Genomic DNA, 27581 nt, shown 5'->3' on the forward strand with positions numbered 1-27581 from the left:
TTAAAATGCTTATTATTTTTGACTTCAATCACGTATTAACGTGTTAAAAATTATAAAAAAATTGTACGCGGAGCATTTCTAATTTTTTATAGCATAATATTGTTTGTTTTCATTTATTGAACAACTTTTTTTATTTTTTTTATTATTGAAATATATGTTATACATACAATTTTTTTTATTTCTTTTAAAATTTGTCGACACGTGCCCCATATAATCAGATGGTATTAAAAACTTTTTAATGGTTGATATAACTTCAATCATCTATTCATTTATGTCATTAAATTATAAAAAAATTATAAGTACAACAGTATACTTTCTCTATTAATTATCATCAGATGCCTGATTGATACCCTTGTAACGGCCGTTATATTTTTCCTATAAGACTGACACAACGGCTCTGAGCCTCCGGGTCTCCCTTGTTCAATGATGGTCATTGTCGTATGCGGTCCAGCTCAGCAGATTCCATCAACTCCAATGCTGCTCAGTGCTCACCCACCCTGACCTACCGTCCACCGCTTCACTCATCCCAGAAAAGTCCGCGAATCAAGCGGCCACGGGCCACGAGACATATCAAACCCATCCGAACCTCTTCATATTCCCAAAATACCCCCCTTAAGCGTTCATTATCGATCCATCGAAAACACAAAAAAGGAAAAGGAAAAGGACCAACAAGCGTCCTCCACTCAGACTACAGAGAGTAGAGGTTTGAAAAGGGTCTGACGCCTTTTGAATTTTCAGCTCTGTGTTATTGCTGCGAGCATTTGGTTTGTTTCATAGGATCTGACACTGAGTCAAATCGTTCACTGGCTTTGTTTATGGCCTATGCGACACTGAGTCAACTCGTTCACTGACTTGGGAGTTGGGATCGACAATGTTGGACGGACTTCTCGGCCGAGGCTTTGCCTCCAAATGGTTTTCCCTCTATCTATATGCATGTATATGGATTTTGTGCTTTAATTTTGTGCGTTAATGTTTTTTTTTTTTTTTTTTTTTTGGTGTGTGGTTGTAGTAAGTCGTTGATTAAATCGACGAAGACTCGGATCGATGTGATTCGGAGGAAGAGAAAGGCGACTGAGAAGCATTTGAAGAAAGATATCGCTGAGTTGCTTGCAAATGGACTCGATATCAATGCTTATGGAAGGGTAATCTAATAATCTTTTTATTTTTTGGATTTTCGTTCGGTTTCGTTGCGTTTAGTGGATTAGATCTTTGAGTTGAGTGCTTTTGTTGGAATCTTATTCGCTGTCATTTGTTTGGCTGCTGAGAAAAGTTGAGACAGAGAAGAAGAAATCGTTATGCTTAATTTTGAGCTCCATTATAACAAAGGAAACAACAGAAAGCTCGCAGGTTATCCTACGTTGCAAATTTTTTGGATCATTAAATCATTTATTGGAAAAAAAAAATTGAAAAAGAAGACTCTTTAGGCTTAAACTAAGTTCTATTTGATTTTGTTTTTGGTAGTTTAACAAACAAAGCGTTAACGTATTTGAAGGTTGAAACTGAGTGTGTTCTCTGTGCTTCTTATTGAGGAGAAGTCAAAATGCAAAGGAGAACGGTGGCTCGCAAAAGCCAAATGAGGATTAGCCTCGCTGTGCACAGTAGTATTGTGAAATCTTTTCACTTTGAAGCAATGGAATTGTCTCTACTTAGGATGGAATTGGAGGTTTAAGCATCGTTGCAACAAAGGGCTCATAGCCTGAGCCTAGCCCCTTTCAAAAGAGCTACTACCTTTTGTCGGTCTCTTATGGATTGACAAATTGCAGAAACGCCATCAGAGATTTCTTTGAAAATTTTAGGATACTTGACATAGATTTACCATCTTTTGAGTGAACTTGTTAGCGTTGAGCAAGATATAAGCCATGCTCTTGTAGACCATGAGCAAAACATTCAACAAGTGCATTTCATGCCTCCATTGAAGTGTGAAGTCCCACAACTAGTTTAGGTATGTCTTTGGATAGAGTGCCTGTAATCCTGCTGCAAAGCAAGCAATCTGATCATTTTCAAAGGTCTTATAGTCTGGATTCTCTGAAAGCAATTTGTCTCCTGCACCTTCAGCATTTGAGACAGAAATATACGTTTCAGGCATTGGAAAATCTCCATTGAGAAATCCAAGCATCTCTTGCCTCTCAGTTAAAACTCATCGCTTGGGTTCCAGAGGAAAGAGTTTGATTGAATTAGCTAAAATCTGGTACCCCTTAATTTGGATCTGATAATGCAATGGTAGGAAATGGTGATTGTTTGACATCAATCATAGTGGAAATATTATGTTGCTTGCTGCCTTCAAAGGTTGTAGTTTTTATTTTTCTTTGTTTTTGGGTTTGTGGGATCAGTGAGACCTGATACCAGTTCTAGATTGTTAACTGTTGATGATTTGGGTTTCTTGTACCTTTTACTCAAAGAAGTGATTTTGTTTCTCGCGAGGTGGTGAAACAGGCTGATGGACTTCTAGTCGAATTGACGCTTTCTTCATGTTATGATTTTGTTGAGCGGTCGTGTGATTTAGTATTGAACCATCTTTCAATGATGCAAAAACAGAGGTATGTGTTGCTTTATTGTTACAGTTACATCGGAACTGTTTGCTGGCCTTTAAATCTGATCCAAAATTCCATGATAAGCTAATATTGTAAGCTAGCTATAAAAAAGTCGTCGTTTAATGTATATTTGTATAGTTGTGTGTTGGGCATATGTGAATAAAAAAAATTAAATATTCAAGGGGAGAAAACACCAGATGAGATGATACAATAACCATAAGTTGGTTCATCCTGCTCTAATGTCATATCCTCTTTATCTTTAGTCAACCATACTGGCTGGACAATATATGCCATTCTTGTACCATTGAAATTAACTATTATGTGGTCGTCTATGGCTCAATCCGCATGCATTCTGTAGTATTAGTTTGTAACTTTTCAACCCATGGAGCTCATCTTTTCTGCGTGTTTTATATGATTATGTACTATCAACTTATCATGTAAGTATTGGACAGCATGGGTGACGTCTAATGCCATTCAAACCAGATATGCATTATGTACTATTAGTTTGAGGCTTATGGATTAGATAAAATCTAGTTTATATATTTTTGTTGGAGTTAGCATATGAAATAGTGAGGGCGAATGCAGATATGGCTGGATCCTTCTAGACAGTTTCCTATTAGTTGGATATTGAATTTTTACATGCCTGTTTCAATTTTCATTTTTTCTTAAGCTAAAATATGTAATTGTGGGATATATTTGTACAATTATTTGTTGTTTGCTGTTAAAGAAATCCGATTGAGGTACTGGGTATTGATTGGTCATGTTGGGGAATATCACCTGATGTAAGATTATGATTTGGTTAGAAGATGTATGTTAATACCATAGATGCGAGCCTGACCGTATTGTACTTTTGCTTGCAAACGTAATAATGCTAATATGTCCTGCCTCAAATATCTGTATGATGAAAGATTGACTATCATATGGTACTGAGCCATTTAACTTCAGCATGTCTATTTTAGAGTAAAAAAATTCCTTTAGAGTAATATAATGACAAGTCAACCAATGAAATTGTCTGGACGCGTCTTCTCATAATGAGGTTGGCATTTATAAATTTCTGGTGGGTCCTGTTTGACAAGACGTTCGTGTTACGATATGAGTTCTGCACTCGTAGTTTGAAGGCTTGGTGTAGGGCCAACATGAAATGGAGTTACGGTTTTCTAAAATTGAACTTAGGCAATCATGTCATGATACAACTTCTGAATTACTCTGGCTTGACTATCCTTTTCTCTCAAATATGCTTTGTTCAACATTTCTTTTGCTTGACCATCTTCTTTACAGGGAGTGCCCTGAGGATTGTAGGGAGGCTGTGTCATCCCTGATGTCTGCTGCTGCGAGATTTTCAGATTTGCCGGAATTACGTGATCTTAGGCAAATATTTCAAGAGCGATATGGGAATTCCCTGAAATTATGTGTGAATCAAAAGGTAATGCTTTATGAACTTACTCTTAATAATATAATTATAATTGCATAACTGTTCTAGTCTAATCAGCTGATTGCTCATTAATAGTTTGTTGAGAATTTAGCTTCAAAGACATCTACACTGGAGAAGAAAGTTCAGTTAATGCAAGGCATAGCACTAGAGTTCACAATAACGTGGGACTCCATGGCTTTTGAAAAGAGAATGTCTAAGCCCTCCACATATGCACAGGTATGCCCCTCTGTATTTTATCATTCTATGGATATTACTGGCAGATAGAAATAGAGAGCAGATCCTGGGATTAAGGTTTCTGGAACTCTTTCATGTACTCAATGGCATCCTCTATACCTTTTTCTTTTCTCAAATAATTTCTAAAAGAAGTTTTAAAGATTTTTCTTCACATTCATACTGGTGTCCTCTCCTCAAAATATCTTCAACATGTTTGAGTTTACCTGCAATTTCTGTGCTTTACTGCAGGACCAACCCAAAATTTATGGGTCTTTCAATGTTACTGGTGATAAAAATAAGTCATCTAGTGCTATGGGAGCCATCCCAAGAGGAGAGAAGCCTGATGTTTCATTTAAAGAAAGACTAGAACTTACTAATGATTGGCATAGATTGTACAATGGCCAGGAGGACACTGTATCAAAAAGAGAAGAACTGGACATTCGGTCTAGACATGAATACTCTGACAAGGGATACAAGGCACGCAATGGCAGAGAAGGAACTGTCTTGAAAAAGGATGGTGGTCATGACATTTCATTCCAAGGAAGGCAAGAATTTGTTGATGACAAGCACGATGCATGGAATTGGAAGGGAGATGCCACCCCGAAGTCAGTTAGATCTCGCAGTTCATCTCGAGGAAAAGGACTGGAATGCATTGATGATGGATCTAGTTTGCTTGTTTGTAGAGAGAATACTGGCCCTGAAAGTGACTATGCAGGATCTTTACTTCACGGAAAGCCGGAATTTGCTCCTAGTTGTGGAGGACTGCAGTCGAAGGGCAATGGTAAAGAACCATTGGCTGGTAATTATCATGCCGTTCAACATAATATTACAAACTTAGTGGGGAAGGTTGAGGAGGATATAATACATAAGGGGAAGCCTTACTACAAGAATGCCCTCCCTCCTCCTTATGTTAAGCCTAAAGTCCAACCAAAGGCTAGCAAATCTAGATCCAATTTAGCATCTTCACCGGCTGGTTTTGATAATAATGTAGCCCTTGTGGAACCTTCAATACTCAAGAGAGCCAATGTTGGTAGTACTTCAGAGAGGATCCAACTAGGATCGAACCACTCTGATTATGAGAGGCACGTTGTTGGACTTGCAAGAGTGAATAGTCATGATCAAGAGAAAGCTCATTTCTATCAAGATGATGTAACCGGTAACTCCACACCAAAACCAAGATCAACCAGAAGGAGACGATCAAAATCACATCATAATAACAATGATGCTGGCTATTTTGAAGATACAGGAGTTGTTACAAGGAAATCAAGAAGCAGGGATAGGGATAACCCAAGACGTGGGTTGCAAGTTCTATTTGATGATGAACACTACCAGGATGATGAAGAGGAAAGGAAATTGGATAAACTGTTGATGAAGTATAGTAAGAAACCATCACCCTATGAACCAGGAATGGTGAGAGGGAAATCTAAAACTCGTCATGCAGATCACACGGGCACTAATGCTGGTGAACCCCCACAGAATAGCAGAGATGGGCCTGATGAGAAGTCAGAGATGGTTCCTCCTCCGTCCCGGTCAGTTTCTCTACCCAATGAACATACAAGTCAGTCACAGGCAACCAAAGTGTTTTCTCGTGCTACTTCTTTTCAGCCAGATGGGTCAAATCAAGCTCGGCATGTGCATCCTAAGCTGCCAGACTATGATGTTTTGGCTGAACGATTTGCAGCCCTGAGAGGAGGAAGGTAAGGGATTGAGCAATGAGCATTCAGAATTTTCTTTATCAGCATGATTGCTACCAATCTAAGCTTCTCGCATTTGTTTCCCTGGGTGGATTTGGTGCTGTCTTAGAAGAAAATTGCATGCCTATACTCCAATTACTGATGGTTGAGCACCCTATAGGCTTGGCTCTGAACTTGCATTTTATGCAATCGAGTATAGCTCTAAGTGTCTAGGGCTGTCATTGTTCTTCTTTGCAATCCGTGGACTATGGCACATGTGGGCTATATACTAGATTTTAATACAGCTCCCGGAGCTTCATTCTTTTGTTTTTCTCTGGGTCAGTACCCAGAACTATTGCTTGTAAGAGTTGTAGTAATGCATGTAGCTTAAAATGGTAGAGATTCTATGCGTTTAGATGGAAGTTCGAGGTTGAGATTGCTTAATATGGTACCGTAGTTCATTGAAACCAAAAAATAAAAAGTTCTAGAGTTCCACTGCCAAAGATGAAGACTTGTTTCATGGTATTATCACAATTATAGTTGTTGCTTTGGTTTTATTGAACTTATTTCTCAATAATCCTTATTCATGGTCAGTTTCCTCGTGATGAACTGAGAATTTATGCCCCACATTTTGTTGTTGGGTGTGGTGGAAATTAGCTTTGTTGTCATTTTTTTTAGCCCAGAGATTGTGATAATGGTATGCATGTATAGTAATATAATGCCAATACAAAAATGACCTATATGGCCTCGAATGTCAGAAAAACCCCAGCAGCTCTGAAGTCAGAACAAACGCTTTTAACATTCCCAAGGTCAGTGCCATTTTTTAGATTCGCGTCCAATTTCCTTTTCTTGTCAAAGGTAAATAACTGTTTCCCGCCAAAAAGTTTCTCACCCTCCCCCATATATCACAGTCCCCTCTTTTACTGCCCCATATTCCACCACAGAGCAAGAGAGAAAGAGAGAGAGAGAGAGAGAGAGAGAGAGAGATGAGGGGGACATCCAAGGTGATTATGGGGGCAACTCTGGTAATGGTGGTGAGCCTTGCCATAGTGCTAGGCCTAATCTTGGTGCTGCTAGCTGAGCTCTACTGTTCTCTCTTACTCCGCCGGCGTCAGCTCAGAAACACCACCTCCGACACCCCCACGGCCGCTGTGATGACTTCCACCACAGCCACCAATCCTACCTCTTCTCAGCCCTCACATTCCAAAGACGAATCACCTCCTTCCCCTCACAGTAGCTTCTACGCCCAAGGGGTTCTTCAAGCTCCAAGAAGCTTACTCTTCCCTGCAGTTTCTGGCATAGAAGACGAGGCAGAAACAAAGAAGCTGACACATCATATTATTGACGTCCAAACCCAGGAGTCAAACGCAAGCCCACGTCAAATTGGACTTCTCTCTGCTTCTTCCCCACCAACTCCTTGTAATGACAAGGCCAGTGGTTGTGGGGAGCATTTTGTGTACATTTCTAATCCCATTTATGACAACGATGCCATGCCAAGCGGAGTGGACAGTACTCCATTTGAAACACCGGACACGTCGCCTTCACGATTAGATACAGGCGGTTCTTCTGGCGACGACGATGAGGTTCCCCAACCATCAAGCCCAACCACACCTCCTTTGACTCCAATGAAGAAGCTTCCGGCCGAAGCATGCTCCGTGTCCCTTAGGAATGCCAGGTCGTTTGGCACCTCAGGTAGTGATTCCAACAGTGGCAATGGCCGTTCATCGTCATCATCGGGTTCTCCTTGTACTTCTCCTTCATGGTGATCAATCATGCTCATGCATGTTGTAGCAGATCGAGAAAAAGACAGCAGCAGAGCTTAAGAGTAATTAAGAACTTTTCTCTGCATGCGTGGTTGGCCAGTGGACATGGTCCACCCAAGCCACGCCCAAGGCCAACTAATTTTCTTTTTTACTATTTCTATCCCTCTCTGCGTACGTTGCAGGATTGCTCTTTTGTTTTGATTTGCTTGTGTGGTGTTCGTTTTGGATAGTCGTTGGATTCCTATCGAGTAATATATATAAACAATTGTTTTGTTTTTGTTTTGGGATTTTGAGAAAATAGAGTGCATGTGAGTGGAGTAAAAGGACAGAAAGAGAAGGATAGATGATAGTTTTCTTTTCACCTCGAGCGTTGATTTCAATGTACTGAAGCTTTAAAACAAATAAATCTGCCATCCGCCTGGTCTTTTTGTCCACTTTTGATAACGACGACTGCTGTTTGGTTTCCCTGAGCCCCAGGACCAGGACTCAGGACTCAGGAGGCATGGCAAGAAGCTTCAGTTTCCCCACTGACTGATTTTTATTTTTTATTTTTCTTTTTTGGAAACGGTTTCATAGCAAATTTGCCAAGTATAAATGAGTCGGAGCATTATCATCCGGCCAGCTAACTTGGTTAGTCCGGTTGAAAAAATAGGATAAAAAGAAGTTGCCTTCGGCTCTGTAAACAAGCAATCAAAGACCAACTTAATATGAATAATGCATGTTAAACTTAATGATCATGGAATTTCAAATTACAATCGACACTCAGAAATATGATTATTCGACAAAGAATAGAGAAAGAAAATGTAAAATGGAATAGTGAAAGTGCATACCTAAAATGGTGAGCCGGATATAGATGTTTCATGCTATGAAAAAATAAGTAGCTAAAATAGGAAAAAGTGATCATTTAATTAAATTTTAGCTAAACATTTACTTAGCCGAGGATTTAGGAATGCCATCCTATTACAGGCAATACAACGCATCTAATGCTTCGTTTGTTTTGATGTAAAAGTTTTTCGTCGTAAAATATTTTTAACGAAATATTTTTCTTTTTTAAATAATTTATTTGAAAATATTTCCTGGCGTTTGGCTTATACGAAAAAATCACCGATGACAAAAAACCACCAGTGACAAGATTTTGTCATTAGCTGGTAGAATTATGGCTATTTTAGCAGAAATCCGGCAATGGTGGCCGAATTCCGGTGCAAATTACCAGATTGCAGCACCAACCGAACTCCGGCCTATTTTGTTGAAATATGAGTCGCCGGATTCCGATAATCGGATACCAAAATTCGGAGACCTTCAACGGTATATTCGGGCTACCAACAAACTCCAATGCTCGGCGGTAGCGGATTTCCACAAATGTATGTGCAACAATGAAGAGTTTAAATCCAGAAAATGATTTACGATTAAACTGAAAATGATTTTTGTTGATTATTATTTTCGGTTGCACCAAATATAAAAAAATACAAAAAATATTTTACGCCCAAGCAAAACATAAATTTAGTGGCTTTCAGGGGAATTGCTTATGAAGGGTGCACCCACTTCTAAGGTACTGACTGGATGATGAAAGGGCTTTCAGTTGCATTAATCAATTTGTATTACGTTTAAACTTTTGTGTGCCCTTTGAAGATGTGAAGGCCTGTTTTGATAGAGCCTAGTAAATGAAAGGCCTATTGGAAGATCAATCGAGTGCTGTCTCATTCGTTCAAAAACATACGCTTCAACGGTGGAATTGGGTATTATACTCATTGCCAACATGATCTTTAGACAATTCCTTATCCAGTAATTGGATAAAGGATCGCATAAAAAATTCATTAGGGTGGATTGACAGAGTTAATCAGATTTATGTTGAATGCCATTACATTAAGCTGATAGAAGCATCTGCTAAAATCCAATGTTTTTTAACTCATTTTTTGCCATTTGAACGGCTTTTATTTTGCCATTTGCTAAATAAACCAGTGGAGGCTAGATGTTTCCCAGCCTCTAGGGCTGTGGATTTTGTTCTCCCTGGCTTTGGCCGGTGGTGGCTGTTGTTTCTCCTAACTTTTGAGCTATGGAGCTTTTTCCTGTTTTTTTTTTTTTTTTTCCTGTTGTTTTCTTTCTTGGTTTTTGGCAGAAACTACATCTGCTGTTGGTAGAAGGAAATGGTCGTCTGGTGAGTTTTTCTAGCGAAGGTTATGGCTGGCTGTGTAATATTTGCGATTTTCTTTAGAGCTAGATCTGTGGCTTTCGACTAGCTTTCTCTTATCACGCGCTCTTCCGTGGTGGTCGTCGGCTTCTTCCGGTTGGGTAGTGTTCAGCCACGACTGTGGTGGTGCCTCCTGCTCGGCGCGTGGCCAACACGCGCCTGGGTGCTTTTCTTCTGTTTCTTGCGCGTGAGGGCCACTGCCTGTTGTGTGTGGTGGTGGCTGGTGTCGACCGGTGGTTCCGTTTGTTGTCCGCTACTGGAGGGCTTCTGATGATGGCGCGTGCATTGCACGCGCCGGCTTCGAAGACGTCATTTTCTGATGCTGCTGTTTTTGTGGTTTTCCGACAATTTTGTTGTTGTTTTTTTTTTTTTTTTTTTTTTTCCTGTATATTCTTATCTTTCACAGCTTACCTTTGTAATAAACTTTAATTTACTTGGACATTTTAGGTGGCATGTATGCTAGACCAGGTTCTCTTATTTTAGTTGAGTTGTACTTGAGTGTTAAAAGAGGACTCAATTGTATGTTCATGTAATTTTAGTTTTGTTGCTTAGGTAGCTGCTTCAAGCTAGGTTTTTTCCTAGCTTAGTGGTTAGGGATTCTGTATCTCTGGTCACTACCTTGAGCCTACGGGCTTGTGTTTCTAGCTTTCGGGCTGGTTGTTTGCCTTCGGGCTGTTGTATTTGCCTACGGGCTTTTATTAATGAAAGTTCTAGATTCCGTTCAAAAAAAAAAAAAATAACTAACTATCAAACAAACTCCCTTCTGGTCAACCTTTATTTTGGCAACAAAAAGGAGCTAAGTTCCCCCCCCCCCCAAAAAAAAAAAAAAAAAAAAACGTCACAGTTGCTTCAATCAAATCGTTTTGACCAAGGCTTATTGTAAGATCCATCGTCACCTCATTTGTTCTCACTGCTTATTGAAAGGCCATATTGCATATAATTAAGTGATCAATATTTTGTCTCTAGCAATGACACTTCTTAGTGCAGTATTTATTCACTGAGTTCCATCAAATCAGAGTCTTGCACATAGAGGAGTATCATGTGAAATGTTTGAAAGGGTCACATGCTTTTCTAATGAGATCTTAAAATGTACATTGAACAAATATTCTTACAACATGTTTGTGCAGCTTGCATATCAGCCTTCAACTTTGATTAGCCACAATGAATTTCCATCTGATTGATTGATGTCCTTAAGATTGATCCAGGAAAACCTGTTACAAGATGGGAGGAAAAAGAAAGGGAAACAAAAATTTCTTCCAGTCTGTAAAAATTGTCTGATTTCTCAAGCTATATTGAACATTAATTACATCACCCTTATGTAAGGTAGCTGGATCACCAATGTTTCAAACTAATGAAGGAGGTTTATACCATCATTTTAACTTTATATTGTCAAACAATAGGTGAAAACGCTGTCACCCTGCTGAGTGATGAAATAAAAATAACATAATATAAGTTCATAAAATTGAAAGGATTACATACAGTTGAATAGCCAAGTATGGGAATCATACAGAGCAGCAAAACAATCTTCTTCCACCGTCTTGTGATCCTCTGTGTAATTTCATTCCAGTCGGACGTGAAGGGCTAGCTTTTGCCAATTTCTTTGCTGCAAAAAAGCTTTTCTGTAAGCATGGAAAAGAAGTTCTCGGTAAAACAGAGAATTGGACTTATCAGTTGGTTGATGTCAGCATTAATTGATAATTGACATGGCCACATCAACAAAACACCGTTGCCAAAAGATGGGGCAGCCAGTGGGCTTAGACAATCCAATTAAGAACTTGTTCTGAAGCCATAACTTAAATGACTTTTGCCCCATTCTTTGTTTTAAGATTATTATTCCTTGCTTGAATTCTTCCTCTCTTTGGTCAAATTTGTAACATTAAGAAGAAAAAAGAAAAAAAAGAGTAGCTACATTTACCTATTTCATAGAAGAGCTCGTTCACATTCTGTGCAGTTTTTGCTGATGTTTCAAGAAAAACCATGCCATTTTCTTTAGCAAACTGCTCACCATCCTGCAACCATTATTACAAGGATTGAAAAATGGTCTTTAGAAATTGCATTGAACAATGAACTCATTTACAATAAATATCAGCATAAGAAACACTGAAACAGGCATCTAGCTTGAATAATTGAAATACCCTTTCCTCGTCAAATCACAGATATGGAATGCACCCATACAAAAGCTATCATGCCTTTTGTATAGGCTTTTGTTCATTTTTTCCAGGTTTTCCTTATTCTTTCTTTTCTTTCTTTCTTTCCCTTTATTTTTTCTTCTCTTTTTTTTTTTGATGCTACTACAATTTAACAGAAAGTTTTTGGTATTTTCTTTCTGAACACATCACAAGATAAAATTTTTCTTAGGTGAAGTCTATTTGCTAGATGAGAACAGGGGCCATCCGGGTCAGGGCAAACTGGGATCTCATGCTAGCCAAGGCAATCACCTAGGCATTCCGAGCGTAGGGCAGAGCCTGGGTTGGGAGCCCTCTCAAATGTCTAAGAACTAGGTGCATACTAATATGTCGTAACAAATATGAACAGTATAAAGATAACAAACAAGAATAGTGGACCGTATCTACCTCGAATTCCACTTTCCTCTTCTCTTCCAAGTCAGCCTTGTTGGCCGCCAAGAACAGTATCAAATTAGGATTTCCTGATATAGTCAAATAGAAATCAGATTAGATGTTGAACTAATAATACCAAATTCACTTCAATAATATGTTTATGCTCAACAATTCTTGTAGGGTTAAATACATTTTAGCCCCCCAGACTACCACTCTTTCTCCGAATGGCTTCCCAAACTACCAATGCTTAGATTCTGGCCCCCTAACCTACCACTTTCTGATTTTTTGGCCCCATCCGTATATTTATGCCGTCAATTCTAAACAGAAACCCGAAAATACCCCTCCAACACTTTGAAATTCCCACGGTTAAGGAAGGGGTATTTTCGGGGTTTTGGCTAATTTCTGTTAGATTGACGGCATAAATAGACGGATAGGGCCAAAAAATCAGAAAGTGGTAGTTTGGAGGGCCAGAATCTAAGCATTGGTAGTTTGGGGGGCCATCTGAAAAAAGGGTGGTAGTTTGGGGGGCTAAAATGTATTTAACCCATTCTTGTAATATCATGTTGAAGGAGGTGTAACCTTGGCCAATGGATGAATTTGTGTTTGATTTCCACATTAATTCTGGTTATGTTTTTAGTAAAATGCTTTTAGAAATTGGTCAATTTAAAGGGTAGTCAGTCTTATCAAAATGTTGAGATGACATTTTTGTACGAATTGGTGAACATTGTCAAATTGAAGACCACATGGTAACAACAATAGTGACATTTTTTTTTTTCTTTATTTCAATTGATGAGTTACACACGCCTTCATTGGGTCTTGAATTCACGAACCAACTCTATAGGGGAGAAAGTGTTGTTTGAGCTGTAGCTCATTGGAGGCAGTATCATCTTAATGATAATTTATCTTTAAGGAAATATCTCTAGAGCAAAAGTGATTCTTGCATACTTTGGAGATAGCAAAATATGCAGTGAACTAATTGTTGAAGTAGGGACTATGGGTCCGCAAGAGAGGAAAAAATGGAAGGTATAAAATAACACCGACAACATCAGACCTGGAGGGAAGTAGATGCCAGGAAATCTATTGCACAAATTTTCCGGGTAACTGTTAAATCACCATTTATCCCAAAAACTGGGACAAGTGGTGATTTAACATGGTATCGCTAATCATTTGGTTCTGCATGCAACCTATGTATGTGCCATAGAGGCCTCACATAATGGCTCTAGATCTATACATCTCAGTAAGTGTAAGAACTTATATTGCAGGTGATATGGTTCAGACTCAAAGTACCACAGCTTGCAAAGCTTGTTGAAAGATTAAAGAGCATGGAGACACAACAAGCAATAGAAAACAAAGATTTCAAGAATATAGGTTTTAGCCTTTAGCTTGCATGGGATTGGTAAATTGCTGTCAGTTACCTTGTCTTTGCAATTCTTGAACCCACTTTTTGGCTCGTACAAACGAATCCTGAAGGCAAAGCACAATACATTTAACTAGTCAGAAGGATTCCCAGTTTAAATGTATATTTCTGTCACCAATACTACTGGTAACAAGTTCTTAATGCAAATTTCGTGACCCATACTACTAACAAATTCTTAAAGAAGTATTGACAAACTCATTTATAGATCTTAAGACTATGATCATTCATGGACCTAAACCCTAAATCTCATAACAACACTTAAACATCTAATACCTCAATAGATTGAATTATCTATCAACTTTGAGACATATTTAGCACATTTTTATGTAATCAGGCCAGCATGTCTTCTTCTTTTCTTTTCTTTTTTTCTTTTTTCTTTTTTTAATCTTTGTGCCTGAGAACATAACAATATATAGCTACAGATTTGCAATCTCTTAAGAATAAAGAAAAAAATGAGGGGAACTTCAACAAAGGCCATGCGGGGCCATTTTACCACCATAATAAGAATGAAATGCATATGAAACAACCAGAGTAGAGTTAAGCTCATTAAAAGTAATACTAACATTCCATAACCTGCTTAAACTTAGATTATACAACTACTGATAATATAATTCAAGATGAAAATGACCATGTGAAAAGCTAGCAGTGAAATCAATCCTAGATGAAGATGAGCATGTGAAAAGCTAGCAGTAATACTATTGGAAGCTTGACAATTAGTTACCATGCTTGTAAGGTCATAAACCACAACTGCTGCAGCTGCACCACGGTAGTACATAGGAGCCAAACTATGATATCTTTCCTGTCCTGCCGTGTCCCATATATCAAATTTTATAGTGGCTTCATTCAATGACAAGACCTGAGTGAAGAAGGCAGCTCCAATAGTTGATTCCTGCATCTTATACTTTCGTTAGAGGTTGCATACTATCACGATTTCAAGGAAAAAAAGAAGAGAGTGAAGATAAATAGTAAAGAAAATGAAAGCCAACCTGGTACTCCAAAAATTGACCTTTGACAAATCTCAATACCAAACTTGTTTTTCCGGTTCCCATGTCCCCAAGAAGTACCTAGGGAAAAGGATGATAATGTCAAGAACAGCAAAAGTTTTCCCCTTTTGCTAATCATTCGTGTGAAAGTACTCCATATATAACAATGCACAACAATCTCTGGCAAAGATTTCTTTTTATACGAATTTTATTACATAAGAAATTCATCTTTCAAGTTCTTACATGCAACAACAACTAGCTAATTAATAACAAGCCAGAGACTTGCTTTTTTTGGTGGATAAGCTGGGATCACCCACCGACCATGCCACAATAAAATTTCATAAACCAAATTACCTTATGCATTAATATAATCCACAAGGCAACGAAAAACGAACAAGAAGCTCCCCAACCCCAAGACAGATATCAATTTCGCCGTCGTGCATCCTTGAAGCAACCCATGATCATGAAATCATACGGTTCCATCCAGGCTTCACACATCGGCATATATTTATAAAAGCATATGATTTGTCAAATAATTATCTTGGGGATTTTTATCAAAGGTATCCAAAGCAACAAATATTATCGAAGTTGTTAAAATTTGTCTCAAATAACAAACACCATCGTCTCTGGTTTGATCAGCAGGCTCAGTTATTCCACTAGCTTATGCAACCCAATCTTGCCTAAGTGAAACAGGATTAACCCTTTTCATCATTTGAGCGAATTTAAGAAAATAGGGAAGACATACCCACCAGCTTGGCTTGTACGTTCTTGTTGCCTGTCCTCGCCATTCTCGGTCCAGTGGATGATAATTCTTCAAAATTCCAATCAGAAGAGAAAAAGAGCCTGTACCCAGAGAGAGTTATCGGCTTTTGAAAGCAAAAATCTGAGCAAGCGAAAGCGAGGACGTGCTTTGCGAAAGGTGTGTACTAGTAGGAAAAGGAGATGGAAATTGCTATTAGCGCTTACTTTGTTTGTTGCTTCCACGAAAGCTTGGATCAGTTTACTGAATATTGACACGTGGGAAGCCTGGAAGAAGTAAAAATTGTAATGGCAATAGCTGTTTCGGAACGGGACTGGTAGTTTGTTTGTTGACTGGTAAGTTAGTTTTGCTTTAGCTGTCTTTATTTGTCTGTTCTGCATTTCTTTAATTCTTGCCTCTTTTTCTTTTATTTTTTTTATTTTTTTATTTTTCCTACGCTCTCTATGTATCTTTTGCAACAGAAAGACATCCTTTGAGTATTTTGTAAGTTTTTTTTTTTTTTTTTTTGTCTTAAATTGTATTAATCTTTTATTGTGAAAAAAGTAATGATATATATTATATCTCTATTATACTCATTTGTCATTAGATAAATGTGACAATGCCCATAAGTCATTAGATTTTTATTTTTATTTTTTTGAAATAATAGCCGATTCAAGGCCGATAAACACTAGCACATCAGCTCAGTAGGATAAAAATGGGATTTAGTCAAACTATGTAACATTACTCTTTTCTTTTCTTTTTAAAAAAAAAAAGCTAATTAAGGGAGTAAAAAAAAACTTTATTAGCCAAATACTTGTTGCTTTGCGATCTTGAAAATTGTTTATAATCATTTCTATTTTGATACAACTTTGTTGTAACAAAGAAAATGAAGGAAAAAAAAGAAAGAAAGAAAGAAAGAAAAATTATTATTGTTAATTTGTTTTGGAGAGTGCTTTTTGTTTGAAATGTTTTCCTGTTTTGAGAATTATTTTGAGCTCTGAGTTATTTGTTAATATATTTATCTAGATAACAAAAAATAAAAAAATAAAAAAAAATAAAGGGATATGGCCTAGTTTTTAAATATCTGTTTTATTAGAAAAATATCTCTTGAAAGCAAAATGGAGATTATAAAGGAGTTAAATATTTTAAAATTTGTTTAGTTAATGCATGGGTGCAGCTTGTATGTGGTGCTCTACACATGAATGTTATAATTGTCAAGATCTAGAACGGTTCCTTTTCTCTTTTTGTGATGAGAACATTCTCAATTGTTCAATTTTGTCCAATTAAACTTAAAATAAATAAAAAATTGTGCCATTATAGTGGATATAGAATCAAAATTCTCTCAAATTATCTGTTATACAAGTGATTGTGTAAGACCACTTATGAACCTACCTAATCAAATAAAAATTGAGCTGCCAAATCACTTATTTGATAAGATTGATTTTATAAATAGTCTCTATCAACCATTACTTAAATTCTCACAAATTTAAGAAGATTTTAATCCCGAACGGAAGTTTTATTCATTTGAATTTGCAACCATTGACTCCGCATCTTTGCATCTTTCAACACGTAACATCAATACTATACTAAACAATTTTGTTTAGGCATCTATCAATCAATTATTTAAAAAGTTAAAAAATAATAAATGGTGAGGTCGGGAGGAAACTGTTGAATTGTAGGAACATGGGGGGAAGAATCTGGATTTTTCATTTTAACTCCGGAATGTCAAACGAAAGAAATAATATTATTAGAAATGAATTCAAACATTACACGATAAGATATATATATATTCAAGTTGTTTGATTTGTTAATTCAAAAATGATAAGTTGTCTCCCTTGTTTATATCCAAGCTTAAATTTGGTGGATTTCCTTCTATTTTAACCCCTTTTTAGCTAAATAAATCATGCTGTATCTTATTTAAGCTTTGAGTTTTAAATCATGAGGAATTAAAATCGAGAATACCGTATATTAGTCTTACCAATGATATGAATTATTTCAAGCTATTTTTGTTTTTGTTGTTGTTTCTTTAAAAAAAAATATATATAAAAAAATAAAAAAAAAAGTCAAATCAAAAGCATTGTAGCACCTTAAACTATGGCACCGATCCATAGTTTCCAAATAAAGGTTCCATCTTATCTTTTTTGGCGGCAAGCAACGTGTTTACACGTAACTCTCTTTTTATTTTATTATTATTATTATTATTTTTTTAAAAAAATGATATTTATCTTTTCTAAAATGTCCTCTTTGCTGTGCCTAAAATGACAAGAACGAAAAAAAAAAAAAAAAGTGATAAAAGAAAATTCAGAAAAAAATGAAAAAGCAAAAAGAAAAAAAAAAATTCTGAAAAAAAAAAAGGTTCAAAAGAGGCAAAAATTCATGATATGGTAGATTGGGGTACTTTTGTCATTTTGTATCGTGGACTGTGGTGGCACGGTCCATATAGAGAAAGTCCATCAATGAGTTAATGAAATTGTAATAGGCTAATAGCCCAACATTGTGAACGTTCAAGTTTATTCTCATCCAGTCGTGCCTTGGACAATAAATACCGACAATAACAAGGTTTGACAGTTATCATGGATGGTGGTTCAGATGAGAGGCTACAAATTAAAACAAAGTTATTTGGGAAATTTCATGTAGCAGGACTGAAGGATTCAAACCACTCTGCCTATGAAATTTCATTGCTGTACAGTTGCAATATTATGCGACCAAATGAAATTTTGCTGGTAACTGGGGATTTGAAAACTTGATCACAAATTCACGAAGGCAGCTGAAGTCACACGGCTGCAAATGGGAACAGAAAAAGATCAATTCCCAAATTCCACCCACTCCAAAGAGGTGGTCCAGTTTTCATTGCAGAGCCTGATGAAGCCACTGAAAAAGGTTTTGTACATCCACCTACTTGGAAAGCACTTCTCATTGTTGTTTCATTATTGGTAGAGGGTATTGTCGCTATTTCTATGTACTTCAACGTTGATTTTTTATTTTTTATTTTAAAAAATAAAAAAATTGAAAGGGCACATGAGTGATTTGACTAATTGTAGCTATTCTATACGGGAATTACCATGATAGCACATATTCATTGAGAATTGCTAGGATCGGAGGAGCTAGATAGCAAATAACTGCATGCATTTTTTTTTTCTTTCTAAATCAATTGAATCATAACTTGATCCAAGCCTACCAAAGCATCGATGTGACCTAAGGTGGTTAAACATGAATCAGAATACTCACTCTCTAGTACTGCTTACCTAACCTCATGGGAACCACCATCACTTAAGCTACACATGCCCCATGTTTACCTGATTGAAATTTTAAGCAATATAACTATTTGAGCAACACGTGAATGAATGGATAATGATCATTTATAGTTATTTGTTTGAATTTGAGAGAATTCAGGTAGGTGATTGTCAAAGACTACTTATGAGACCCAACTAACAGGATAAATAGTTGGGCAACTCAATTTTTATTTGGTTAGGTAGGTCTAAAAGTGGTTTTTCACGATTACTTACCCGAATTCTCTCAAATTTGGACCAATAATTATAGAAAATCATAATCATTAATGAATTTTTTGTCCAAATAAATAGTCAAACAACTTAAAATTTATTTAGACAATTACATCCCATATAACATTTCTCTATGACGGCTCAAATTATTGAAAATATCAATCCACGTTTATCCTATAATCAGTAAAAGGGTGGAGAGAAGGTAGAATTGAAGAAAGAAAAAGTACTGAGAAACAGTCCAAAGTGATTATTGCGCACTTCAAGGCTCAAGAGTTGTATAGCACGATAAGGATTGTCGTTTACTTTTATCGCATCATAAGGATTGTCGTTTAAGACGCACGTGACTTACACGTGCAAATTGTTTACTTGAATTAATTGTCCAATTTACCAAAAAAAAAAAAAAATTCATAAGCGGGTGAGAAAAGACACCTACACAACTTGTGCAGATTTGTAGACACATAGGGTGAAACCGACCATGTGGTGAGTCTACGTGGGGATGGTTTAGATTATTCCATTTTTTTTTTCCCGGCAAACCACTCACTAAGTTGAGGGGTGGTTCGGTCACCCCCTTAGAGATATTATGAGTGATCCAACCACCACCCACAACTATTGTGAGTGCTTTAGCTATATCCTTAACCTGAAGGGGTGATTCAACCACCACCTTGCACTCAAGGATGGTTGAACCATTCTCTCAACTTGATTTGGTGGTTCAACCATTCTCTTAGAGATCTTGTAGGCGACCAAACTACTATTTTGAAATTGTGGAGGTGGTTAGCCACCCCAAAGTCCTCTTTTTGGGTGGCCAAACTATCTCCTTGATTAACCTGTGAAAATGGTCTGGCCACCTCTTAAGATTACGAGGGTGGTTCGACCACTAACAAAATCCTATTTTGGGGGGTGGCCAAACCACCCTCTTAATTTGAGCGGTGGTCCAACCACATTTTTTTCTTTTTCTTTTCTTTTCTTTCCTTTTCTTTTTCTTTTCTTTTTTTTTTTTTTTTTTTTTTTAGTTTGTGCTTTACCTTTTTATTTGAAAGACAAATATGACATTCTAATTCATAAAATCAAAGTATTTTACATATTTCTGTTAAGTTTTTAAGCGTTGGCAAATTCGGTGTCAAAACTTATTTAGTTGTAAATTTTAGGCTACTAGTTAAGTCGATGAAGAAGTTTATCAAAGACATGATAATGGATTTAAATTCAAGTGGGCTAAATCCAACTCAAATTGGAAGATTTAGAAGATGTGGTTAAGCCTAATCAATCAAGGAATAGAAGACCTATATGATGTGGTTAAGTCTAATCAATCAAGGAAATGAGCAAATCAAAATTTCATTAAGTGGTGTTAAAATCGGATTTGTCAATTCTATATTGAGCATGTCTTAGTGTTTTAATCATAATTTTCGGCTTAAGTACTGGATTTGGGTGAAATTAACGGCGTTGAAAAGCTAACAAATGTCTCTAAAATAAGATTTCCCTAATTCAGACATTTACTGTGCCAAAATCTCTCTGCAATATAAGCCTGAAAATTTGTGCGAATTTTGCTGAAATCTTATTCCAACTTGAACTAGGTTTTCTTCTGAAGTCTATATATTTAAAGTGACATCCAGACACGAATTTATTAAGTATTCTACTTTAGAATTCAGTGTGCTAAGAGAAGGTTTTAGACAGACAAGTGGGTCATTAATTCGTTGATTCTTCGTTATTTGATTGATTTCCTAGGTTGGCTACCTCGGAGTGGTTTTCCTTTTTGAATTCAAAGAGTTTTACTTCGTAACAAAATGTCTGTGTCTATTCTTTTATTGCTTTTCATATTTTTGTGATTATTTATTTATGGTTGATTATATTTTTAATTTCGCATTATATTGGCTCGTACACCTATCTAGTGTTATTTGGTGTCTTGCTATTATCTTTCAATTTGAAATAAAAAATTTACCCAAGTGGGTTACTTATAAAGCGGAACATTAATGAAGAAAATAGTGGTTAGAGAGGGTTAAATATCACAATCGATAGTTTTTAGGATAAATGCTCAATACAAATTGAAGTGTCAACCACCCCCTTCCCAAAAAAATAACAATCAAACAATTTTTTCCTCCACAATTTCCTGAATCATGACAACCCAATCACCTCGTGCGGCGTAATCCAATGAGTGGCTCCAAATACTCACAACTAACTGGGAGGCTGGATATCTCTTGGCAAACTGTGTGTGACAGGATTCTTCCGTTGGAGAACCTTGCCAGTCTGCCACGCATATGATATATATATACATATATTGATAAGCCACCACCGCTCGCGCGCGGCACCACAGGAATGACAGGATATATATAAGCTTGTTTCTTCTGCTTTCCTAGTTTGTCTCATACTCTCATTGGTATCAAATAATTAAAGGTTATCTATTTCTCGATCTTATAAATATCATGTAATAGTCAAAGCGATAAACTTTGTTTGAGAAAAAAGCAAGTAATCCTCCATTAATCAAGTTGATTTTATTGCAAATTGATGATTAGTTTTGGCGAAACGTAGAGATTAATTACTAAGGGTCCGTTTGGGTTTGCGATTTCAAAAAGTGCGATTTCAAATAACGATTTTAAAATGTGCGATTTGAAAAAAGTGATTTTTAAAAACGCAGTTAAGCGTTTGGCAAAATTGCAGTTTGGCCTTTAAAATCGCGAATTTACCTTTAAAATTCTGTGTTTTCAAAAAAGCACCATCTTATCTGCGATTTGAAAAAGCAGATTTTCTGCGTTTTCAAATCGCAATTTTTAAAAACGCAGTTCCCAAACGATCTATGTTCTACGATTTGGTTTAAAATCGCACTTATTGTCTACGAAATCGCAATCCCAAACGCACCGTAAGTGTACCAAGTAATTAAATTGGATTAACCCAGCTACCTAAACAAGAGTCCTCTTTGGGCTTGACTTGAGATGGAGCTTTCTTTGCCTCCTTAGTCACACTATGGACAAACAAGAACGAATCAAAAGGGCACCACTTGATTGAATTATTATTATATATTTTCTCTTATCTGTACAGTTAATTATTGAAATAAAAGATGTACATGCATTTAAATTAAATAACAGTTTTTCATATATTCCCTTTCCTTTTATCTCAAAGCTTTGCTTTCTCTCCATCGATCGGCTCCTTGGAGAAAGAGATAGAGCAAAATATATGGCCTCCCCTGGTAGCCTTACCGTCTCCACGTCCCCGAAAAGCGGGAAAGGAGAAGCTGCTGCCGCCGGGACATCAAGCTCCCCAAAAGTACACTGCTTGTGTTCACCAACAACGCATCAAGGGTCGTTCCGTTGCAAGTTTCATCGGTCAAGTTCATCGGCTTGGATGAAGCGATCAAACTCCGTGCCTGCCAAAAGCTCATCAGTAGCTTCCGTGTCTCCCAAGTCAATCGAGTCTACATAATAATAGTTTATGCTTTGGTATATATAGTCGATCGACCGTCTTATCTCCATCTATATATATATGTTATTTAATTTTCTATATGGGGTTTTGCTTGGTTGTGTGAACTCGATTGTTGTTTGGTAAATATGCTCTCTTATCCCGCACCGGGCAGCTCGAACGGAATTGAAGCCTCGGTGCATGGTGTTATACTCCGAAGTCTTGTGTATGAGTTTAGACTCAAACAAAACATGTCGTTTGAAGAGGGTTCCACGTTATAAATAAATAAATATGATCTCTCTCTGCAAAATTCTTTCACATTTGAGTGTTTATGTCCTTATGTGACAGAATTATCGTCTGAATAGCTACTGATCTACAGGTAGTTCTTATCGGCACTAGCTCGTTGCATTATAGTTTGTGGGTGGATTTTGATTTCTTTTAATTAATTAATTTTTTTTATGGCTCATAATGAAATGGTTGAGATGGGTATTGAATGGTCTATGAATTTTAGTCGGGAAATTAAGCCCGATATTTTCTTCCGGTGAATGAGCAGCGAAAAAGGTGATGGCCCTCGACAATGACATTGGAAGAAAATTTGACGTGCAAAGTACTACACATATATCTGCTTACGCATCTCTTTTTTTCCCTGCTAATTAAGCATATATATATATATATATCACCTTCTCCATTTTAAACATTTTCATTAATAATCTTTCAATCGAATTTATTAAGGAAAGTTCAATCAATCAATTCGGAACGAATAATTAATCACGTCTGTGCTAGTCCACGTCAGAAGAGTCGAGAGAATATTAATTTTGTAATCTGAAATCGTGTGGCTTGAAATTCATATACCAGCAATAAGGAGGATCAGATTCGTGTACCCACGTGTGATTGTACTTGAGAATACCAAATTTAATTTGCATAAATTCTATGTATCATTGAGGATTTTTGTGTGTTATAATATAAATTAAATAATTAATTTTATTTTTATAAGATTAAACTTTTTAAAATAAGTATTGATTTATTTAATATTATGTAGGAACAGAGATTATAAGTACTTTTGAATTCTAACTCCTCAATTCATTGTTCATTTTAATTAAATATTGAGATGAGAGAGTTATAATAAAGTAAATAGCTAAGTTCATGAATTCCTTAAATTAAGCTTTTAAAGATAAAAGTTATTTACCACCCTAATTTTACAATCAGGAATTGCTAAGCAGACAAAGAAAAATGAGAGGGTTTTTTTTTTTTTTTTTTTTTTTTTAACATGAGAAGAATTTTTATTATAATCTGAGATTCAAAGGGTCAATTGCTGAAATTAAGGGTATAAAAACTCTTAAAAACATAATACAGGACTAAATCTTGACTTAGAAAAGAGCAACTGTCATAACAAATAGACACACAACTTAAAATTTTATATTATATTTCAATTTTAGAGGTAGTTTTTCCTTTAGAAAAAAGATCTAACTCTTGTACTATTTTCAAGTGATAGATATTTCATAATAATAATTTTCTAAAATCTATTTGTATTAGTGGCCCCCGATTCAAAGGATTAGTGCAACATCGGACTCTCACCCTTTCTTTCTTTTTTTTTTTTTAAATAAAAAAAATTAAAAGCAATATTAGGGAATAGGGGTGAGATGATTAGAAAGAAAATACAAAAATACAAAAAGGGGTTGAGTGCTAACGACAAACTCTTTAAATTTTATTTTGAATCGTGCCCGGCGAGAATGGTAGTAGGGACCGCCATTGAGTCCCAACAATCCCTTTCTCACGATAATGTTTATACGACTCGATCTCATGACTTCCTAACCCTAATATCATTTGACAAAACTAAAACTAATTAATGTTAAAAGAAACAAACTCAAATCTTTTACAAACCTTAACATTATGCAAGAAAAATGTTTAAAAAAGAAAAAAGAAAAAGGATAACTTCATAAAAATGATATCAAATTATACGTCGTTTTGAGATAATTAAGGGTACTGAATTAGCAAACGTCTCAAACTGGGATATCTACGTTTCCAAACGTTTCACTTAAAAGTACTCCATTAGGACTTGTTGTTAAATTCTAACAGAGTACCCAAAATACCCCTTGTTTTTTTTGGGGAAAAAAAAAAAAGAAAAAAAATGCTACGATTAGGTGTTGATCAGAATTTAACAAAATTTACAAAAATACCCATGCCTGAATCTTTGAAAAAACTTTTAATTTTTTTTTTTTTTTTTTTTAAACATATAGATATTTTGAAAATTTTGGAAGGATTTAACAGCAAATCTGAACAGAGTATCCTTAAGTGAGACGTTTGGAAACGTAGATACTCCAGTTTAAGACGTTTGCTAGTTCAGTACTCTTATTGTAAAATGACGTATAATTTAATGCTCTTTTATAAAGTTATTAAAAAAAAAAAAAATGGGCCAAATAATTATCCCGAACCAATATATTCTTACCACCGGCCAAGAAATAGGTCATTGAAAACAGCGATCTTTGAGTTATCCACTTGATGGGTTGTTTCAACTTTCAAGAAATGCCCAACCGCAAGAAAACTTGAAAGCAAAAGCAATGAAGATAGGATTGAAAAAGACCAGACCCAAAGATTCAGCCTCTCAATCACCATTATTAGGTAGTAAAGGGATATAAATTAAAAGAGGAAAGAGAAAGAGAAAGAGATGAAGCTTCTCTTGCATAATAAGCAACATTTTTACAAATAAATTTGTAACTTCCATTCATTAAGTAATAAAATGATTTAATATCCCTTTATTTGTCGAAATTGATAACTCTAAAATATTGTGTTTAGTGGATTGTGATATCCTTTGATTTATGGTTAAGCTATCACTATGCATTTATTTCCCAGCAAAATAATGAAAAATGATTCCAACACAAACTATATTTACTAGAGAAATGATCCCTACACTCATTTCTCACAACAGTCCCACAACAAGCTGACGTGGCTGGTAATATTTTATTATTTTTTTACAAAACAAAAAAAATAATAAAATATTACCAGCCACATCAGCTTGTTGTGGGGCTGTTGTGAGAAATGAGTGTAGGGATCATTTCTCTATCTACTAATAGAGATATATATGTTAGTTGTACAACAAATTTGCACAACATTGATGATGTGTTCAGTATTTTTATTTTTGAGAAATGATCCCTACACTCATTTCTTACAACAGCCTCACAACAAACTGATGTGGCTGGTAATATTTCATTATTTTTTTACAAAAAGAAAAGAAAACAAAACAAAAAAAATAATAAAATATTACCAGCCACGTCAGATTGTTGTGGGGTTGTTGTGAGAAATGAGTGTAGGGATCATTTCTCTTTATTTTTTATGAGAAAGTGATTTGATTCTTACACTACACCATCACAACAACTGCATAACCCCCCTCACATGAGGGTGGACCCCAGTGTGTGGGGCCCACGTTCATGTGAGGGGTTGTTGTGCAGTTGTTGTATTGGTGTTGTAAATCTAACATTTTCCTATTTTTAAAAGTATTGGATATGAGAGGTGATTCTCGTACATTACATGTACAACAAGTATACAACACCCCTCTCACATGGGGTGGGTCCCACAGTGTGTAGGGCCCACTCCATGTGAGAGGGGTATTGTACACTTGTTGTACATGTGATGTACATTTATCATTTTCCATTGGATATATCAACATTTTTGTACAATTGTTATATAAGAGTTGTGCAAATATCATATTTCCTACTAAAATAATGCATGTCCGAACATTTGATTATAAACTTTTTTATAGTTCTTAAGAATTGGTTTGAAACTTTCAACAGGATTCGAGTTTACTCAACTGCTAACTAGAAGTTTTTGCAAAAGAAGGTTTTTTTTTAAAAAAAAAAAAAAAGAAAAGAAAAAAAAAATCGGAATTGCTTCTTTACACAGCTATGGCCTATTTTTCTTCATTTTTAAGACATGAATTTATTATTATTATTTTTTTCATTCGATGGATAGCCTGTAAAGTAAAAAATTGAAAATAATTCTAATTTATGTCGGGTCGCATCATGATACCAAAAACATTTCCTTTTAATTTTCAGTAATAACAATTACATAAGAAAAAAATATATATATCTTTACAAGAAAGTATTGAACTATATGCCATTTTAAGAAAAATGTATTAAATTATCAAACGTTTCAAATTAGTGCATTCAAGTTTCCAAACGTCTCACTTAAGGGTACTTCATTAGAATTTGTTGTTAAATCTTGTCAAAATTTTCAAAATACCTATTTTTATTTTTACGAAAAAAAATGCTAAGATTTAGATGTTGGTCAGAATTTATAAAAAAACCTATGCTTAAATCTTTGAATTTTTTTATAATTTTTTTTTTTAAAAAAATAAACACATGGGTATTTTATGAATTTTAAAAGGATTTAACAGCAAATCCTAACAGAGTACACCTGAGTGAGACATTTAGAAGCTTTGATACATTAGTTTGAGACGTTTCTTAGTTAAGTACCATTTTTCTCAAAATGGTGTATAGTTCCATACCCTTTTTTAAATTATCAAAAAATAAATAAAAATTGAATAATACGCAAGTCTATTTTTTTTTTCCTGGTTCTTTCTCTTAATTAAATCTCTTGGTTGTTACGGAATGGAACGGAAGCCGGAAGCATGACTTCAAGGAACAACTACGTAGTTTATGCCTCTCTCCCTCCAAACCCCAACTCCACCGCTCAAAATGGAGCTCGTCTATCCGTAGGACGAGAGTCAGACGCTCGTTCGACTCTCGTCCTACGTGGCATAAAAATATAATATATTATATATTTATATATATATTTTTTTAAAAAAAAAATACAGAAAAAAAATCACTTCACGCGTGAGCTTTCCCCTTTCCCCCCATTTCTTCCCCCAAATGCCCTAAAATTTTCAAAAACGCTGCTGCTGCTCTGTCTCCCCCTCCAATCCGGCGACGCCCATTGACACAGGCCACGCCCACAGTCCAAAAAAGCACCGCCCACCACCAACCACTTCCTCACCGAACGCACCGGCGACGCCCACCCACGGCACCAGCTCGAAATCCAGCGACGCCCACTAACGGGCCAACCGACATTGTCTCTCTCCCCTTTCTCTCTATGGTCCGTCTCTCTCTGACTTATTATTCATGGGTTTTTGAAGTTATTGATACCTGTGATTTATTTTTGTTCTTGAAGGTTAGATTTTTTTTCTGCAATTTTATTTTATTATTAT

At 36.0% G+C, this 27581-nt stretch overlaps 3 protein-coding genes across 4 annotated transcripts; 2 read left to right on the forward strand and 1 right to left on the reverse strand.

Moving 5' to 3' along the window:
• The first annotated feature begins 378 nt into the window (after positions 1-378).
• On the forward strand, positions 379-6352 carry LOC133857125 (uncharacterized). Its single transcript, XM_062292255.1, has 6 exons — positions 379-912; positions 1010-1142; positions 2434-2537; positions 3810-3954; positions 4039-4179; positions 4426-6352. Exons 1-6 carry the CDS (start codon positions 872-874, stop codon positions 5875-5877), a joined length of 2016 nt encoding a protein of 671 aa, XP_062148239.1. The 5' UTR covers positions 379-871; the 3' UTR covers positions 5878-6352.
• Positions 6353-6470: 118 nt separating this feature from the next.
• On the forward strand, positions 6471-8044 carry LOC133857126 (cell wall protein RBT1). The gene has a single exon (XM_062292256.1). It carries the CDS (start codon positions 6836-6838, stop codon positions 7613-7615), a length of 780 nt encoding a protein of 259 aa, XP_062148240.1. The 5' UTR covers positions 6471-6835; the 3' UTR covers positions 7616-8044.
• Positions 8045-10700: 2656 nt separating this feature from the next.
• On the reverse strand, positions 10701-15665 carry LOC133857874 (ras-related protein RHN1-like). 2 transcript variants are annotated; one of them, XM_062293241.1, is made up of 8 exons: positions 15508-15665; positions 14762-14839; positions 14497-14664; positions 13774-13822; positions 12374-12447; positions 11716-11809; positions 11280-11403; positions 10701-11011 (listed from the first exon to the last, which is right to left on the reverse strand). In XM_062293241.1, exons 1-7 carry the CDS (start codon positions 15544-15546, stop codon positions 11303-11305), a joined length of 603 nt encoding a protein of 200 aa, XP_062149225.1. In that variant the 5' UTR covers positions 15547-15665; the 3' UTR covers positions 10701-11011; positions 11280-11302. The 2 variants fall into 2 exon arrangements, with proteins under 2 accessions (XP_062149225.1, XP_062149227.1); XM_062293243.1 differs by having other exon boundaries at positions 15504-15653.
• Positions 15666-27581: the final 11916 nt, after the last annotated feature.

The sequence above is a fragment of the Alnus glutinosa genome, chromosome 14, assembly GCF_958979055.1.
Source record: "Alnus glutinosa chromosome 14, dhAlnGlut1.1, whole genome shotgun sequence".
NCBI classification, from domain to species: Eukaryota; Viridiplantae; Streptophyta; class Magnoliopsida; order Fagales; family Betulaceae; genus Alnus; species Alnus glutinosa.